The following is an 18,973-nucleotide window of genomic DNA, read 5'->3' as shown; positions in this document are numbered from 1 at the left end:
GGTCAGGCGGAGACCTTTACTCTCTCACCGGATTCCGGCCACCACAGCCCCCACCCCCCCCCTCCCACCCCCCCGTGTCACTGCTTCGAGGAGAGGAAATAAATAAAAACAACCCGGAAAGCCGGAGCGGGAGGGCAGGTGGAAGCCCGGGCCGGCCGTACCCTGGGGATGGGGACAGGGCTCCCGGCGGGGACCGTTTTTTTAGCGTTACCTACTAACGCCCCCCAGCCGCTTATTACCGGGGCGAGAGTCAGGGCGACCGGCAGCGGAGGGGGTGGCCGTGGCCGGGCTGCGAGAGGGGCAAGGGGCCCGGGGGTCTCCCTGGAAGCCTCCCCGGCCTCCCTCCGGCCCTTCCTGCAGTGCCTGCCGCCGCACGCCGCTCCCCCGGCGCCGGGACCTGCCCGCACCGCCGGGGCCGGGGCTCCCCTCGTGCCCGCAGCAGGCGGGCAGCACGCGGCCCGGCCCAGCCTGCCCCAGCCCGGGGAGCCGGTGTCCCACCCACGCACTGCTTCTGCGTGACTTCGCAGGACAGCTTTTGTCTCCGCTGCATACAATTGTCGTGACATCAGTGAAATCAAGATTTACCCTGGATTCAGGCTAGTATGGCTAAGGTCTAAATTGCACCCTTGTGTCTCTGATTTCTTCTCTCATGTTTTGTCAGCTCCTGTGGTGATTCCCCTTCTTTTTCTCATTCCTTTCACTTTAATGTTATCATGAGTGATCCAATATCCTGTATTAATACTCCAATATTCTTACTCTTTTCACTTGTTTCCTTGGTTTCTTTTTTCCACTAGTTTCTGTTGACCTCCCTGACTCCACACATTGCATCTGCTTTCCAGTTGTCAGGATGCTTTTCTTCCAAGAGGCAGTTGGACAGTTAACACAGCTGGATCCTCTCTAGAAACTGGGATGTTTCACCTCTTCACATGGTTTTGTGTTTGGTTTGGTTTTGTTGGGTTTTGTTTTGTGGGGTTTTTTTTCTAAAAATAAAGTGAAAAAAAGAACTAAGAATGAACAATATTCCAAAATCAACAACTGTCCACATGACCCAGATGTATTTTACTGTTACCACTGTCTCAAGCAAAATGATGAAGACAAATTCTTCAAGGACAATGAAGTACACAATTTAATATTCACTTCTTAGCACCATTTCTCTGTGATCTCTATACAACTTGATTTCTACAGCATGTTTACATACCTTTTCGTATTTTTTCTTGCTCATGTCACTGGATGAAATTACAACTCTATAGCACACAGAGTCTTAGTTAAGAGATTCATAATGTAAACATGTCTGTAACAGATAATTCAAAAATTATTGGTTTTCTCTTCTTGGTTTAATAACAAAACATTGGAATTTGTTCATATTTATGTTAAAGCAGAAAAAACCTCACATTTTATTTTCAATTACAAATCAAAATCTGCATTATGAATCCTGATCTTTAACGGATCACTGGAAAATTTGCAGCAGCAATACAGAACAGTAGTAATATTCTTATATGAGCCACTGATTCTAAAAATAACATTAAAAATTAAAAAATGCAGTTGCACTATAAACCAATGAACGCAATATGCAAACAGCACAGACAGAATATAGAGATGCATTTCGTGTTACGTCAAAGATTTTGGATAAGCCTCTCAGTAAGACATTGATTTATAGGAGCTAAGAACTTGATGAAGGGGGCTTTGATTTTTTTATATTTCATGTTTTTCCAGAACTGGCAAAGATAAAGCAGGACAGTAGTCTAGATGTTTGGTTTTTTCTTAGACACCTGTATGAAAACTAAAGCATGCCTTTATGCCCATGAAGAGCTCAGCAAAACAGCAAGGTACCATACTGACCCATCACTTGGCCCATGCGGATGCGTCAAAGTCCTGGAAGCTCAGTCTGCTGAGAATATAAACAAATTATGGAAACATTGCAGAGAAGCTTCTTGCTGGAGCACAATCCCATCTCTCTGAAATAACAAGGCTGTGGAGTCTCTTCTCCCCTTATCCCCATCTCAATCCAAGACAGCTGCATCCTAGTCTGGGAGTCATGGTGCAATACAAAAGCATGTCAGGCTTGGGAAGCCAGTGAAACCCTGGGCCTAATGAAGTGAATGCAAAAGTGCTGCTAACTTCAGCGAGGTGAGGGTTTCACCCACTGCAGTGAAAGGCCTTTCCCTTGCTCAGAAACCCTGCTGCCACCAAGGCTGAGGCCAACCCATCCTTGGTCTCCCCAAAGCACCATGCCATTATCACCACATTAAGAACAAAATCTGACAGTGTCAATTACTTCTGGGAAAAGATAATAAGGGGGTTTTTAAGCCTTAGAGCTGTTTGATCATAACCCATTTTCAGATCCTGGTCTGTGGCGGGTTTGTTTATATTCTCTTTGCCCACTGAAGGCTGCCTTTTGGTAGAAAGCTGAGTTCCCTTGAAGCTATCGTGTTACAATTAGTATTCAGACATGTAAACCAAAAAATAAGCCTAAATGAAATCACATTTGAGAGACATTTCCAAGCTTTCTAAGAGAAGTATAAATAATCAAATCATTTTGCAATCTATAGTCAGGCTGATCTTGTTTTACAGCTGCTCAACCTGAAAGAAAGTTTAAGCAAATTAGTGCTGGAAACAGAACAAAATATTATGATAGCACTGCAAACTCCTGCATCCACATTCTTCTGACCAGCTACTATGGCCCCATGATTGGTGTTTATTATCGCATTTGTCAGCGTTTCCATTATAAACACTCTAGTGTGGAGGGTTTATAACTCAGCTATAAAAATTCCCTCCAGGATGAAACTTGATAAGTGAAGTCTTAGTCTAGCAACACTCTTTTTTTTCTTTTACAAACTTTAAAATAAATTGGTTTTTGAAGTCATAGGGGTACTAAGCAAAAGTGACAGAAAAGAGTCTTTGATTTATTTTTGTTCTCCTTCAGATCAGTGGTGCTTCTCAAAGAGAATTTTTATGTAGCCCTTTTGGTCCTTTCAATGAACTTGGTCCTTTTGTTTTTTGTTGTGTTTTTTTTTTTTATATTAAAAATAGCCAAAATACTGAGGTTTAAAATGTGATTACTGTGCATGCTGAGTCCCCATTTGCCTAAGAATTTGCTGGGTTTACTAGGCTTGAATACTACCAATCTGCAACAATAACAGCCAAGCTTTTCCTTCTACTTGTATAACAGAACAGTTAGAAGGATGGATAGGTATGCTGGTTATAGTCTTTTTGTAGTACAGTAAAAATTGTTGTCTTTTCTAAAAAGTTGCTAAATATAATCAGTTCAGATTATTTTCTATTAAACTTTACTCCAAAAAGCATGCTTGTTTCAGATATTGAAATGAACATTCATCACAGCAGTACACCCAGAATAAAAGAATTGACCTAATAAAAATATTCAACTGCAACTGCCTTAAAAATATGGCTTTTTAAGAACTACAGTTCATATATTATTTTAAAATTTGCCTGTATTACAACCAGATTTTATTTTTTCCCTTCTCTGTCCTAGTTTCAGGTGTAATCTCTGGTCTGGCTGGCAATAAATTTTAAGGCCCTGAAATTTCTTACAGCCACCACTCCACTGATCACCAGCCACAGTCCAGTCCAGTGGTCCTTACACACCTGAAATTCCTGTTCCTTCAGAGAAGTCAAAGTAGGGGAGCAATCCTGCAGGCTTTGCTTCTGTATCATCAGTTCTCACATGGATATATATACTTGTAAGGACTGTAACATATTCAAATTGTTGTGTGCATTGTATTATCTTAGTGTGGTTTATACTGCTCTCCAAGGATTCAGTGCCTTAACTGGGACTCAGGCCATCTCCTCCTGCACTGAGGGGTTTAGGATGGTTCCCACATACAGTGATTGCAGTGCAGAAAGACAGACTTCACTATTGTCACACCAAGCTTTATTTCAAACCAAAGTAATCAGGCACCCTGAGGTGCTAGGCCTGGTCTATTATAGCACTGCCATAATTTCAAAAAGGAAGATAAAGAGCCTTCTGTTGGTTTAACTGTCTCTCTTTAGCTCTGAAAGCAGAAGAAAGATACTAATTGCCCAGGTTACTTCCAGTTCCATCTTGTCTTGCTCCAAGCCAAGTTCAAGGGAAGGTAGTACATTTTATGATTTTCTGCACAGCAAAGAGGAGGATCTTCACCATAAATACATGAACTGAGAGAAGGAGAAGTTAAAACAGATGTTGATACTTCTTTTTTTTCTAGCATTGTTTACTTACTATACAGTCTTTAACTTTGCTAATGAACTCTGACCTTTGAAATTTATAATTGTTAGAGGAAAGAGTGGTGACTATAGCACAAAGGATACAGGAATAATTATACCACAGCAAACACTATCACTGCTTGAACAGTTCGGGTTCATGTGGGGTAGATAATGTCTCTGATCTGGGTAGAAGGTAGCTTAACAAAGACTTTGAAAACAACAACCAATGATTTAGGATCATTCACTTTTTGCATTACAAAGATAAGATATCATATAAAGATCCTGATTTTTTGGAGGTCGCTGCTGAAACAAAGGGCATGTAAAAGCGGTGACCTGAAGCCATAGCAATTATTTTTGTCTTTGATGGTGAAATGAAGGTGTGCAGCTCCATCAGCCCTTTTCTCTTCAGCTATGATTAGTGACTACAGTGCACTTACTGCTCATATCCAGTATGCTGGAAAATTGTATTGCATTTTACAGTGCCCTGGGATCCCCACTCAGGCTCTTAGGTGCTTGGCAGGGTTGGTTTTCTGTGGAAATGCAGGTGCAAAGGAGATACTGGGTGCTGCTCCCAAAGCCATGTGGTGGGAAGGGGTCATGCTGTCTCTGTGGGTGTTTCTGGGTAAAATGCCAGTTGCAAAAAGCAACCCCCCTAATAAATACAATGAGAGATTAGAAATATAAAGAGAAGTTTCAATAGACAGACAATACATATAAACTTTTGCAAATGTAAGGGAAGACCTAAAAAAGCCTTGACGCCCTGCTTCGGCCCTAGAGCTGGTGTGGCCCTTTGAATTCCCCTTTTACTCCTCCATTGCTCTGCTCCTCTCTCTCCTGGCAAACTGAGGACCCTTGCAATACAAAAAATGTCTCCTTTAAAATGCATTTGTTTGAAAAATGAACGCAAAACCCAGTAGAGCTAGATCCAGCCACAGCACATCAGATTTCATGTTGCAACAGTGTGCTACAATTTCTATTAAAGCTGGCGCCAGTGATCACATTCTGCCATTCAGTCCACTCCGCGTGGTTGTATATTTTCTTAATGAGGATCTGAAATCAGCCCCCTTCACTTAACTGACAGTCTGCCAGAATTATGCCATCTTTCCAAATGCAGAGATCATATGATCCATCTGTTGTCTGCAGCCATGCAGGGGAAACATTTTCCAAAGAGAAATGTGGGTTGGCCCCAAAAGTATGTAATTATCCAAATGCTGAAGTGTTTCAGATGTTTCAAGGTGCTCTTGGACCTGATCTTGGCCATCTAAGCTCCTATGAAGTCTTTTAGAATAATGTACATAACTAAGCCATTGAGTTGGCAGGAAATTTTTGTAGTACAGGAATAGTTTAAAAATTATTCTTAAATAACTTTGAGCTGAATCAGAGATCCAGGACTCAGCAATATCATCTGGGCCATTTGGGAGTGCTTACACTTTTAAGTAGTTCACATTTTTGTTGTTAGTATTATCACACATAAAACAAAAAGTAGAAACCATTAAGTGAACATACAGAAAGATGTTTTAATCTATTTTTAATCATATTTTAATGATATGCCAGAACACTGCAGTAATTCCACAGCATCCTTAACTATCATAACTCTGCAAACTAGCAGATGCAAGAGAAGTTGTAGGATGATGAATAAGTCATGAAGAAGAGAAAAAAAAAAGGAAAAAAGAAAAAAGGAAAAAGATGATTGAGAGACTGTGAAGTGAAGGGCTATCTCAGATCTTTCCCTGCCTTACTTGAAGGCGCGTGGAATTCATTTCATATTACATCTGAGCCAGTTCAAATTTTCTTTGCAGATATCTTGAATGTTGCCAAGTATGGTTAAACTGATAGTTTAGGTCCTCATCAGGTGCCACCTTCTTGACATATAGAACCTAAATTTTAATCATGAGCAAATGGAGCTTTCACTGAAGTACTGATAACTGTGCTTGAACTACTAAACCAAGCCTTGGTAAGATGGAGTTCAAGTCCTGTTGCCAAAAACACCTTTACCAGCTCCAAGGTATTAAATCTGGAGACATTCACATGTCCATTACTTTATTCTGTCAACCATACATGGTTTGACATTAGCATAAATCCATTCTCACGGTTATATCTTCCACACATCCCAGAACGGAATGATTACAGTATACCCTCTCAGATCACAACTGTCATACCCATAGACTGGGTATAGCATAGGGTTTTCCCTTGGAAAGGAGTTCTACCAAAGCTATGATGAGAACATATGGTACTTGTCATATTTAAAATACACAAGCATATTTCCTGAAAAAAAACCAAAGATTCATCATACTCTCTTTGAGAGCAGTAAAAGCATGAATCTGCAACGTGCCATTGGCCAAATCCTTTGAAGGATCCAGCCCATAAGCCAAGTCTTCTACTGGAGAGGATTTTGGAGTATAAGGTCAGTGGGTTTTGCCTCCAAGCTGAAAAGACATACTAGGTAGCTGAGAATGGCACAGAAAGTGAAAAGTTCTTATGACACCTCCTTCAACCCTGCTTCTTCTCCCAAAACAGTTTTTGTGAAGCTATGGGTCATTAGCATTGTTTATTGGGAAGGTTTCTGAATCACTTCCATACCACAGAAACACCCAATATCACCCCAAAGAGGCAGTGTGACCTCAGAGATGAAAAGAGGAGGCTTTATGCCGAAAATCTTTTCTTTTACTGAAAACATCCAATGACACATTTTTAAATGACAGGAGGTAGACAAGGAGATTGGTAATGTTTGCCTTACAACAGCTTTGTGGAAATGCTGGCGGCATCAGGGAGGTTTCCTAGTCAGTGAAAACCTAGGAAAAACACGAGCTGCATTTGCCGTGGTTTCTTTCTACTCTATGTATAATGCTACTACAACCTGTATGACACTGCTGTCCTGCATCTGTATTGCAAATGGGGTGATGTTATCTGCATCGTTTGCAGTGCCACAGCTGTTATTGGGGAGCTGCTAGTCCATTCCCTTCAGTTTCAGTGTCCTTGCAGCAGCACATATTCCAGCATAGATTTCAGATAACATTTGCAAATGCTCTTGAGCAGAGCTTAACAGGAACTTCTTGTCATGTAATATTTTCCTAACCTCTATGACTTAAGGAGCAGTGGAAATCCTTTTTTTGCCTCAGTGAACAGTTTGGGAGGGGTATGTGCAAAGAAATACAATGACTCCCATAACCACAAGGAATGAAAGAGCATCTTCTGTTTCTTTATAGCAGTATAGCTTGCTTCTGACCTACACAAAGCCTGTTTCTTGTAGTGGCAGCTGAGTGACTGTATGGCCTTTTTCCCTCCTGTCTCTACGCCTTTGGGTTGGCCCTTACCCTTGATGTAAGCAATTATGAAGTACCTCCTATTATACATGTGATTTAGCATTAAGAACTTAATTTCCCAACAGCACATCTAATCTTCAAACATGGTTATTTTTTTTCTCTTTTTTGGATGAAATTAACTACCCACAGAGAATTCTGTGCGGAAATGGTAAGACGTAGACAGTTAACCTGCCAGCTACACTAACAAATCAGATAGTTTGACATCTAGACCAGACTATTAGTTCCTGCAATGAACTGACAACATGAAACCACAGATGGAAGGATTTGGTGTTGCAATATTTTACCTGCCAAATTGGAGTCTACGTTGTCCGCTCGGAAGAGACAGCCCATTCTGGGATGCGTCTTTGAGAAGGAGAATGTGGCAGCTGTTTCACTTTGTACAGCAACATGACACAGTGTTATAGGAAAGAAAATACAGAAAATTATCTTTCTTGATTGAAATTAAGCCAACTGACAGTGTGCCATACCACAGCCACTCAATTACATACGTTGAATGTAGATAAAGTTGTAGTTAGCCATAACGGAATCTGGCCAGAAGACGACATCATGAGTCTTTCCAAGACACTAAAGGATTTCCACTGACCAAAAGTTTAACATGCTGGCAGATAATAGCTAGGTTGAAGGCCATCTGGGGATAACCAAAATAGATCATAAATGTCACTGTAGATAGCATATGGCTGTAAGCCATTGCAACATAATTGATCAAACTTCTATCTCTTTGAAAGGAACGATGACCATTTTACTGTCAAATAAACCTCGTTCAGCAAAAATTCCTGCAGACATACATCATTCAAATTACCCAAACCTCTGATACAATGACTACAAGGAAGCAGTGCGGCCTCTGTAAGGCTGTAATTTGTTTTTATATTGCCTTCTTTTTTATTAAAAAGTATGCTTTTAAATACTATGTATTGTTGTAGAGAAAAGGATTACCAACTGAGGTGTAAACTTCACTGTTTTGTAATAAAGCCCTTGCTATATTCTACTGAACATTCTCTGCCTTTGAATTAATTACATCTGCTGTGACCAAGAGCTACATTATCCCTTTTGCGAAGTGTGTAACAGCAAAGAATAACATTAGATCAGACATTAGAAAATTTCATCAATGGCTCGAATATGAACTGAGACATAAAGCTGAACATACTCTCGAGTCAGGAGGGTATTTTGGACTGAAGTGTCTGCTCTGACTTTGAAAATTTGGGCCATATCTTACTGTTTAAGGTCCAGCCCATATCTATACCACTGAGCTCAAATCATCCTTGTGCTTACTAGGTCAACAACCACATTTCTACTGTGCAGCAAAATATGGATGTTTTGAAAACTGAAAACAAATTACAACCTTCATGTAAAGGATTATTTTTAAATCATGGAAAATTCTACAAATTCAGCTAAATATTAAGGAATAATGACTGACCCTTTAATCCAAAGGCAGCCTCTCTGAAATTTTTTTTATTCAACAATACTCTTAGCCTGGACATGTTTTCATTTTTATTTTATTTCAGATTTATTTGACCAATTTTAGGGCTTGATCCAAAGCCCACTGAAACACTCCCCTTGACATCAAAGGATTTTGGACCAAGTCCTTAATGCATGCAAGCACAAATGTTCTGAAAGGTAAAGCGAGTATTTCTCTGCTTCTGACAGGAACTAGTTTTAGTACTGCAAGGTCACATAGAAGATTTTGGCATAAAAATATGTTTGATATAGATACATTCCAAGACAGAAGCTGAAGCAACATGGTATTTTACAATACAGCATAGATACAAATACAGACTCTTGTCTGGAGGTCAGAGTACATAGATAGACACATACATACATGTATGCATGCATGAAGAGTGAATTTGTGTTAATTTACTTCAGCGTATTGATAAACTATTGCCTCTTGTGGAAAATTGCCTTTGGAATTTGGTAACCAAGATTTGTGCTCTAGATCAGCTTCATTTTCTGACCTACTATATGACCTTTGGTCAGAAATTAAAACCAGGGTGTGGACCTATGCACAGACCAATCTTAGTGAGCAAGGTACCCTGAATAATCATCACCTTGTACTCTAGAGGCAGGCAAATGAGACTGGGGCTGTAAAATGAGGGATAATGCTGTACAGTAGATCTTTAGGCATCATAGCTGATAGCCCATAGCATAAAATAATTACAACTCCCCACTTAGAAAGAAATACATAAACTTTTATTCCACTCTGACTGCCTGTTCTGAAAGGGGATACAAACTAGCAGAGATGGAAATAAACCTCTGCTCTCTCAAAAGGTCTTCTAGCTCTAAGTACTTGTCCTCAGAAGTAAGGTAACTGTGGAAAGAATGAGATGGGTGTTCATTTCTGTGAACCTTTCCCCTCCAGGTTCCCCTCCTCTGTGTGGCTACAGTCAGCAGCCCTGTGTGGTCTCGGGCTGGGAGGAGGAGGAGGTGGATCGGTTCCAACTTGCAGACCTGGCATTCAGTCAGGCTACCAATCAAAAAAAAATTCCATTTACCTAGGAGAGCATATGTGTATGTTAGAATGACCTTCCAGGTCTTTTCCCTCACACCAGGCTTTACCAGAGGTAAAGGCGAGCCTATTACCCTGTCTAACAAACTCCTATGGGATTCTTGAGAGTCATGGTTGTTTCTCACATGACCCTTTTTTTCATCTTCATCTGTGAAATCCCGAGAGTGACTGTAAGTCTAAAGGAGACCATACTGAGTAGGAGACACAGGGGATTCTTCCCCAGGGTGCAGACATCGCCGGTGGGTGAAAAGCCTGCTTCCATGCTGAAATTCTGGCTATAGGACTCTGAGTCGAATTGCATGTGCTGCAAGGAGAGTTTGAGTCCACCCGTAAGAAGAAAGCTTTGTGGAATGCTTTATCCATCATCTTTGCCCAAGGTGTGCCCTCCCCTGCCTTGGAAGAAAAAGCAAAATTTGTGGTTAAAAAGGCCTGAAGTTTTATGGAGTTTCCATGGGCCAAGTGTACTGAAAGATTGAATATATTGATGTGAGTAATGTGTGGGAGCAGGAGGATACAAAAAATACAACGAAGATATATTTACATAGTTCAGGAAAGATGGAAGAGATGGAAAAGCCAAAAAAACCACCCAAAAATCAAAGGAGCTGAAATAGTAAGTTGGTTCCATTATTAATATAAATAACTACCATCCCCTGGAGTGCAGATAAGCTTGTTTTACTAAGCAGTCTTTTCAGATTTAGACATGAAACCACATAAACAAGACCCAGAGCCACAATTAGGGGCAAAGCTCCACCACAGCATTAGATATCTTGATGTCTTGTGAAGAGAGGGACTGGTCTTCTCTGGGGTAGAGGAGGGGATACCACTCAGGCTTCCAGCAAGGTATTCGTGGTTTGCTTAAAAACCCCTACCCACCGCCACGAATTAATTCTGGATCCGAATAAAGCACATATAAATAAAAGATATTCTATTAAAACACGGGTTGCAAATAATTTTCAGGTCCTAATTTGTTTGGACACCTGTCTCCCCTGTGGGATCGCTGGTTTGATAACGGGACACAGGCACTCCTTGGCCTTGCGCTGCGCGAAGACGGGGAGGGAGGGAGAGGGAGGGAGGAAGGGAGAGAGGGAGGGAGAGAGAGAGGGAGAGAGAGAGGGAGGGACGCCGCAGCGGGAACGGGAGCCGCAGCCCGGGCTCAGGGCGGCGCAGCGCTCCCTGCCGCTGCCGCAGCCCCGCGGGCGGTCGGGCGCCGGGGGCGCCGGGGGCGCTGGGCCGGCCTTGCACCGCAGGGGCTGGGAGCGCTGGGAGGCCGAGGATGAGCTTCGGGGAAGTTCAGGAAAGCCACGGTCACGTCCTCCTGTGCAAGCAAGCCGTTAGGCTTTCAGATAAACGGCCACATCACAATGAGCTTGAAAAATAAAAGTCGCTGCAGTCCTTCTGGCAAGGAAACTGATTCCTTGAAGGGTTCCCGTGTTACCCTTCTGTTTTCCACAGCTGCCGAACGAAGCGAGAGGCAGAGCGCCCCGCGCTAGCAGCACACCAGTGGGAACCGTCCGTGTGTCCACGGAGGATCCGTGTGCCGGTGCACTCCCCTGGCCAGCCACGGCCCCGCGGCGGCCGGGTCCCCCGGAGCGAGAGGAAACCCTCGGGGGTGGCCGAAAGGACTCCGTGCGACAGACCCGGGCGCGGTGAAACGGGCGTGACCCAGCCCGAAAGGACGTGGGCTGCCGCGGGAGCACGGAGGACGCCCGCCTAGCCCTGCCCGAGGGGGGAGCGACTCACCTGGGAGCCGTGCCCGCCGCGGCCGGAGCGGGGACCGGCGGGGAATCGTGCCCTCCGGTGGTCGCCGGCCGCACAGCCCGGCGGCCCCAGCCCCGCCGGCGGCGCCGCGCAGCAGCTGCCCGGCCCGCGGGCCCCGGTGGCGGGGCAGGGAGAGCCGGGCGGCCCGGCAGCCCGCCCGCGTCCCTGGCTGTGGGGCTGCCGCAGTGAGCGGGGAGAGAGAAAAAGAAGCAGAAAAATGGGCCCCGCTCTCAGCCCCTTCACACACCCGCTCCGGCCGCCTGCCGCTGCTCCGCGCGGGTGTGCAGCAGGGCACAGCGGGGGTTCTCAGCACGTGGAGCTGGCGTGCTTTCAACACCGAGCAAATCACAGCATAAGTGTCAGCGCGGAAAGTTGCTGGTGGGTCTCTTGTCCCTTTGGAAGCCATTGGGCCTCGACCAGGCTTTCACTTGACATCTGCAGGAATTAGAATACCTGGCCATGGACACCGGTGGGGAAACCGGCTGATTTCAGTGGTCTTTGAAACAGGTCTTAAAGGTACAGCTTCTGTGGAAACACCGGACTGAAGGCTTCCGCATGAAATACCCAGGGAGCCTGTCCCTGTGTGTGCACGTGTGTGACAGTTACGTCGCTGAATATCCCAAGGAATCCCCACCAGTGTGAGATTTTGGTGTTTCACCACAGTGAATAGCCTTTGAGAGCTAAATTACAATGTGTGTATATGCATGCCATATAGGGAATACTGAACAGCCTATTGCAACCCGGTTGTAATTTGCATGTATGCACAAAACACATTGGTGGGCAACGTTGTAAGGTGTAACCACCAGATCTTGAGCACGCTAGTTCTCACACTTCTGCACTGATTTATAAACAGGCAGACAAAATCAGACCTTTCACTCTTTCTTCAACAAAAATAAAAGAAAGAATCAAGCTGTCAGCCCACTCCCCTCAAAGCTGTGGTGCTTCTGCCTGGCTAAGGTAGACCCTGCTTGCCCCCACCTGAGTCTCAGCAGCTAATGGGTGCTACTTCCTAGGAGCTTGTGATTTATTTAGCTCCATGTTCACACCCACACCTGTAATTGGGATGATTACTTTACAAGTGTTACACATTACTGAACAGTTGACAAAATGCTGGAGTTCTCTGCGTCCTAACAGTGCCCCATGTAAGGGCTGATCCCAAAGCGCACACTTCCCTGAGCTAAGGCCTAGGGAAGCCTTGCAGGAATGGACCTGGAAATATCCCTAGAAAGGCCCTGGAGCTGCGTGCAGCTTTGCTTGCCACCTCCAAAGAGCAAAGCAGGGTTGACAGCCTTCCCAAGGAGCCAGGAGAATCCTCACCCAAGCCATGCCTATGCATAGCAGAGAACAGGACATGGTCCAAAGTGGTCTGCAGGTCTATCTAACCTTTTGGAGGTTCAAAACAGAAAATTTAACACTGTATGAACTACACAATGATTACTGATTTAGTGTGGAATACAAAGCCTCCACCCCCATCCCCACCAGAACTGTGTATTTCAAGCTAAACCAGAGCTGATTTTAAAACTCCACACAATCCCTGCTTCCCTTCCTTCCCAACACACATGTGTATGCACACTGCAAAAGATCAGCTACACATGCACACACACCCACACACAGACACACCTCACATGTTAGCACACCAGTATGTTTTTCTCTCACACAGACCCCTGGACTTGACCCTCTGACATATCCACACTCCTCCAGACACAGCTGCACACACTCCAGCACTGGGCAGGGTTGCTGCCCACCAGTAGGCCTGGGGGATCCAGGCAGGCTCCCACAGCCAGCCCAAGGGCATGCCCCCTGGGCCAGACCGCTGCCACCACAGCTTACCTGGCTTACCCCTGCGCTCCTGTGGTGGGTCTTGGCAGGAAGAGCATGGGCTTCATTTCCTTTGCTCCTGAGCACGATTTGTGAGTCAAAGATGAAGCAAAAGCCAAAATGAAAATGACAGGGGTTTCTGTGTAGTCATGGCTCATACAGCAAGTGTGCAGGTCCCAGGTAGCACCGTACATGTTCTGCTAACTACTGCTGGTTGCTTTTGCTGCAGTTTCCCTGAGGAGTAACTGACCCTAAAGCCAACCATCTATCATAGTCAGCCCCTCCTTTCTCTTCAAGGTCACCCTCCCCCTACATTTCTCTGTGTTTTCTGATTTTCCAAACCATGTAATACTGCCTCTTCACCTGTCCTTGCCTCTCCCACACACCCTCCTCTGCACACCCTCCTCCACACACCCTCCTCCTGCCCCATGGCAAGCAGGTCATGTCCTGCATCGCATTCAAAGTTCAGGTGACCCAGACAAGCTGTGGCTCCTGCCAAAGCACCTCTGGAGACACTGCCCCTTTCTCCTTTCAAGCAGTGGATCATTTCCATTGATTTTGCTGATGTGGGTCTCCACCATCCAGGCATTGCCCCAGTGTCCTATTCCCAGCAAGGTAATAACAGTTACCCAGGTTTGGTTTTGCACTTCGGTATTTTTTGCATAAGAAGAATGGGAGAGAAAGGAAAGATGGGGGGAAGGAAGGAAGAAAGGAAGGAAGGAAGGCAGGCAGGCGGGCAAGCCTCCAGAGCTGCCTACCGATGCTCACCACTACTGTTTCCCACCTTTGCTCTGTAATGGCACTGCTCAACACCCCAGAGGAGCACTGAGGCTCTGGGCACAGCCAAAATTGGTGAGAGGGAGGGGGAAGGAGAGCCAGTTCTTCTTACCTTGGGGGCAGCAGCTGCTGGCAACACAAGGGAACCCCTGAAGCTCCCTGGGACAAGCCGTGGTGTGGAGGTGAGTGGAGAGGCCTACAGGTTGCAGCACACACCGCAGGGACAAGCTGAAAGCCGGGGGAGCTGTGCTCACTCACTGTCCGTGTGCCGGCATGCCTTCTCTTGCCTGGTCAGTCAGCCCCTGTTTCCCCCCGCCCCCGGTACTGGTTCCAGCTGTTTCCCAAAAGAGAAAGTTTAGGGCAGGCTGCTGTTCGCTCACGCTGTGGGATGGCAGACCCAAGGAGGAAAGCTCACCCAGGGGGCTAACGGAGGACTGGTGGGGCAACTCTGCCAGCAATGAGCGCCCAACGGGCTCTGTGGCAGGGAGCGGGGCCATCGGCCGCACCGGGACTGGCCCACTGCCCCTCAGCGGCGGCTGCACCGGGGTCCTGGCCCCTCGCAGTGCCCAGGACTGGAGGTCTCTGCCCGGAGGACAGGGAGCCTGCAGGCAGAAGGAAGAGATGGCTCTTTTCCCCGGAGCAGATGACAGCTTACTTCCAGAAGCCTTGCTTTTTTCGTCCCTGGGGTTTACCGCGGCTCTGCTATTTTGTTTGCCCTCTCTGCCCTCCCACCCCAAAGACAGCCGGGGAGCGGTGGCGCTGCCCGCTCTGCCCCGCACCCGGAGATGCCCCGTCTGAGCGGTCACTGCCAGGCCGGCAGCGCGGGCGTGCGGTCCCCTCACAGGGAGCAGCAGAAGTGCATCGCCCCATTTATTAATGGGTGGCAATTTCTAGCCTTCCTTCCCAGGCGTTCCCCGTTTGAATCTGAGCTGTTGTTAAAACGACACACCACCTGCTCTGTGCTGCCAGCGACCGGGGAAGAAGGCATAAAGGCGGGGGATGGGGAGAATTAGCTTTGGCTGCAGACATAAAAGAGAATTTAAACTAAATAAGCTCGGTTCCCAGGAAGTGCCGGAGTCGGGCGCCTTCAGGGAGGGCGAACTGAAGCGAGTGGCCACGGCGTGTGCCTCGCTGCCAGGAGCCACAGGGAGGGTCTGCGCGCCCTCCCGTCTCCCGGTATGCCAGGCTGGGGACGCAGATCCTCCCGGGTTTCTCTTAAGACGAACTCAAGGACTGGTGCGTGTGCACGCAGCCAGTGCGTAGTTTCGCCGCCGCTTCCACCTCTGAAGATGGCTTTCTCCGAGAGCAGTCCTCCGGCCGGACGGGACAAGGCTGTGCCGTCCCCCCTCTGCAGCCCAGAAACGTGCAGCTGCCTCGAAACGCCGGACCCCGGGGGCGCCCGGCGACAGCAGCGCGGGGTGCAGGAGAGCGGGACAAAATTAGGATGTGCCTGGATGCTGCCCCGCGGGTTTCCCTTTCCTCCTTTTCAGTGCAAGCCGTGCGCGCTGCGGCGGGGGAAGCCCGAGAGGTGCGGGATGCCCCCGCCGCCCTGGGGCAGCCGCCCCCAGCGCAGGCACCCAGCGGGCCGCTCTGCCCCCCGCAGCAGCGCCGGGGGGGCACCGGCACCCCCAGAAGCTCCCGCCCCGGCCCCTCAGCACCACCCCAAAGCCAAATCCGAAATGAAGGAGCCTGGGGCAGAAACCGCGGAGAGGGAAGCAGAGAAAGGGGTTGGGGTAAGGATGTATGTGTGTGGGGAGCGAAGGGAGTCCAGATCACTTGTGAATGGCTTGAAAAAAATAATTGGGGGAGGGCGTGGAGGGGGGGAAGCGGAAACTTTCCTATAAAACTCAGCAAAAGTCCCTCCTCTCCACGTCAGGCCAATGACACTGCTGCCCCCAAACTTTCCGCCAGCAGGAGCTATAAGAACCTCCAAGTCTTCAACTTTCTCCCAATCCCAGACACCTCGAAGGGGCTCCAAGGAGGGATCGGGAGGGATTTTTTTTTTTGGTTGGCTTTTTTTTCCCCTCTTGGATCCTGATGCCATCCCCCCTCCCCCCAAAGTGAGGTCCTCCCTCCCTCCCTCCCTCCTCCTCCTCCTTCTCCTCGCAGGCCAGCGAAGCAGCCGATCAAGGGGGAGCTGGCGGGTTAGGTGCCCCCCTCTTCTCCCTGCCCTCCCCCCCCTCCCGGCCCGCTTCTCGCGTCTCCCCCCAGAGATGATGCAGCAGGACGAGTCAAACTCGCCAGTCTCCCCCGCCGACGACAGCTTGAGCAACAGCGAAGAGGAGCCGGACCGGCAGCAGCTGCCCAACAACAAGAGAGGGGGGCGCAAGCGGCGCTCCAGCCGCCGCAGCGCCGGCGGTGCCGTCGGGGCCGCGGACGAGCCCTGCAGCCCGGCCCAAGGCAAGCGGGGCAAGAAGTGCGGGGCGGGCGGGGGCGGCGGGGGCGGCGGCAGCAGCAGCGGCGGCGGCAGCCCCCAGTCCTACGAGGAGCTGCAGACCCAGCGGGTCATGGCCAACGTGCGGGAGCGGCAGCGCACGCAGTCGCTGAACGAAGCCTTCGCCGCCCTGCGGAAGATCATCCCCACGCTGCCCTCGGACAAGCTGAGCAAGATCCAGACCCTCAAGCTGGCGGCCAGGTACATCGACTTCCTCTACCAGGTCTTACAGAGCGACGAGCTGGACTCCAAGATGGCAAGCTGCAGCTATGTGGCCCACGAGCGGCTCAGCTACGCCTTCTCGGTGTGGAGAATGGAGGGCGCCTGGTCCATGTCCGCATCCCACTAGCAGGCGGCGTCCCCCACCCGCATCCCCCCGGCAGGAGCCCTAGGTAAGGCAGGGACACCGAGACCGGCGGGGAGAAGGGGGGTGGGGGGTGGGGGGAAACGAGGGGCCGCTGGCTGCGCCGTGGGCCGGGCACGCGTGGCCGTGGGGCGAGAGGGGCCCTCCCCGTCCGGCGGGGCCTGGCTTCCAGGGCCGGCCGGAGCACGGGGAGGCTGGAGGTGCCCCCCCACCCCCCACCCCGGCGTGTCCCTCCTCCTGCGCGGCCCGCGGTGCGTCCCCGGCCCCGCGGGGCCCACGCGTGGCGGGGCGATGCCGGCGGCCGGCGGGGTGGGCTGCGGGCGGGGAGGCGGCGGTGCGGGTGTGCCGCGGCCAGATGGGGCCGGCCTGAGGTCACTCCTTCGCCAAACGCCGCGGAGCCAGCGGGGCCGCCGGGATGGTTCCTGCTGCCGCTGTTGCTCGTATTTTGAAGTGAATCCATGTCCGCCTGCGTGCTTCCCGGCGAGAGTTTCCTACGGCCCCAGCAGCCCCCTTCCCGCGGCCCTGCCACCGCTGGCTGCCGGGCTGGGGTGTCACACGGCCACCGCGCCGCCCGCGCGGCGGGGGCACGCGCTTCTCCCTCCCCTCTTGGTGCCCGACGTGTGCATTTCCAGAGGCAGGGAGGTGTAGGTAGATGGGTGTGTAACTTTCATTCCAGTAACGAGTTTTCCGCCCTCTCTGGGTTTTTGCAGATGACATTGTTCCCACAGAAGGAGAAAATGGACAATCTAGAGACTCTGAAGTTGGATACGATTTTTTTTTTTTACTTGTCTTAAACAAAAAATGTACCAAGGATTTCTTGGAAATTAGAAGAGCAATATCCAAATTCAAAGCAGGGCGTGGGGAGCACTTAAGGAAAGAGAAAGAGACAAGGGCTTTGGACAGTGACTACCCTTTGGGCGTCGGTACAATCCACACATCTCTGCATTCTGATAGAAGTCTGAATCGATTTTTTTTTTTTAATTTTGACGAAGAATGTTGGAATTTAACTTTTTTTTTTATTTGCCTTTTTTGCATGCATTCCCAAGAGGTCGTGCCTATGAGCCACTGATGAAAGGAAATACGTTATTGTGGACTTTATTCATTCTTGAATGAAACCAACCAACCAACCAAAAAATATCCCTGTAGAGATGAAAACTTTTTTTTTTTTTTTTATTAGGGGGGAATAAGCTGGGCTCAAGCTGTTATATACCCGGTTCCTAACTTTTTTATTATTATTATTTTTCCTCTGAGAAAAAAATAAACATTTTATTTATTTATTGATGACCCATGTTAAAATGCAAATAGATCCGGTGTCTAAATGCATTCCTATTTTTATGATTGTTTTGTAAATATCATTGTATATTATTTTTCTGCAATAAATAAATATGATTGAAATTTTAATAACCTTAAAGTTTGGTCTCTCTGAGAACTCAGGGTTGGAACTGGAGATAAATACCTGTTTGTTGAGCTGTAAAGACACCCAAGAGAGAGGGGGCACTAGTATAAACAAACCAGGCGAAAAACGCAAACAAACTAGCTACTGACAGACACAGGCACGTTATTTATTGAGACAGCTTTATTATTCTGTGCTGAAGCTCCCTGCATTTGGGGGGCAAGATATTATCTTCTCTCTCTTTTCTCTCCCTCTCCCCCTTAAACCCTAACGCCAGGCGCTGCGGAGTTCCGCGGGGAGCGGAGCTCTCACCGCAGTGCTCGGGCGCTGCCGCTGTGCTGTGCCCCCCAGCTGCAAGGCAGGAAGAGGGCCCATTCCCCAGCCCCGGAGCAGGTATTTTTGCTGA

At 48.2% G+C, this 18,973-nt stretch overlaps 1 protein-coding gene across 1 annotated transcript; it reads left to right on the top strand.

Annotated features, from left to right (window-relative positions):
- Positions 1 to 16,203: 16,203 nt before the first annotated feature.
- On the top strand, positions 16,204 to 18,544 carry TWIST1 (twist family bHLH transcription factor 1). Its single transcript, XM_037385502.1, has 2 exons — positions 16,204 to 17,202; positions 17,885 to 18,544. The coding sequence occupies exon 1, from the start codon at positions 16,257 to 16,259 to the stop codon at positions 17,157 to 17,159; it is 903 nt and encodes a 300-aa protein (XP_037241399.1). The 5' UTR covers positions 16,204 to 16,256; the 3' UTR covers positions 17,160 to 17,202; positions 17,885 to 18,544.
- The last annotated feature ends 429 nt before the right edge of the window (positions 18,545 to 18,973 follow it).

This window comes from Falco rusticolus, chromosome 4 (assembly GCF_015220075.1).
Source record: "Falco rusticolus isolate bFalRus1 chromosome 4, bFalRus1.pri, whole genome shotgun sequence".
Classification (NCBI taxonomy): domain Eukaryota; kingdom Metazoa; phylum Chordata; class Aves; order Falconiformes; family Falconidae; genus Falco; species Falco rusticolus.
This window is presented reverse-complemented; position numbering and strand designations above follow the sequence as displayed.

Coding starts and splice junctions, on each gene's coding strand:
- TWIST1 (XM_037385502.1), top strand. CDS start 16,257: ATGACACTGCTGCCCCCAAACTTTCCGCCAGCAGGAGCTATAAGAACC.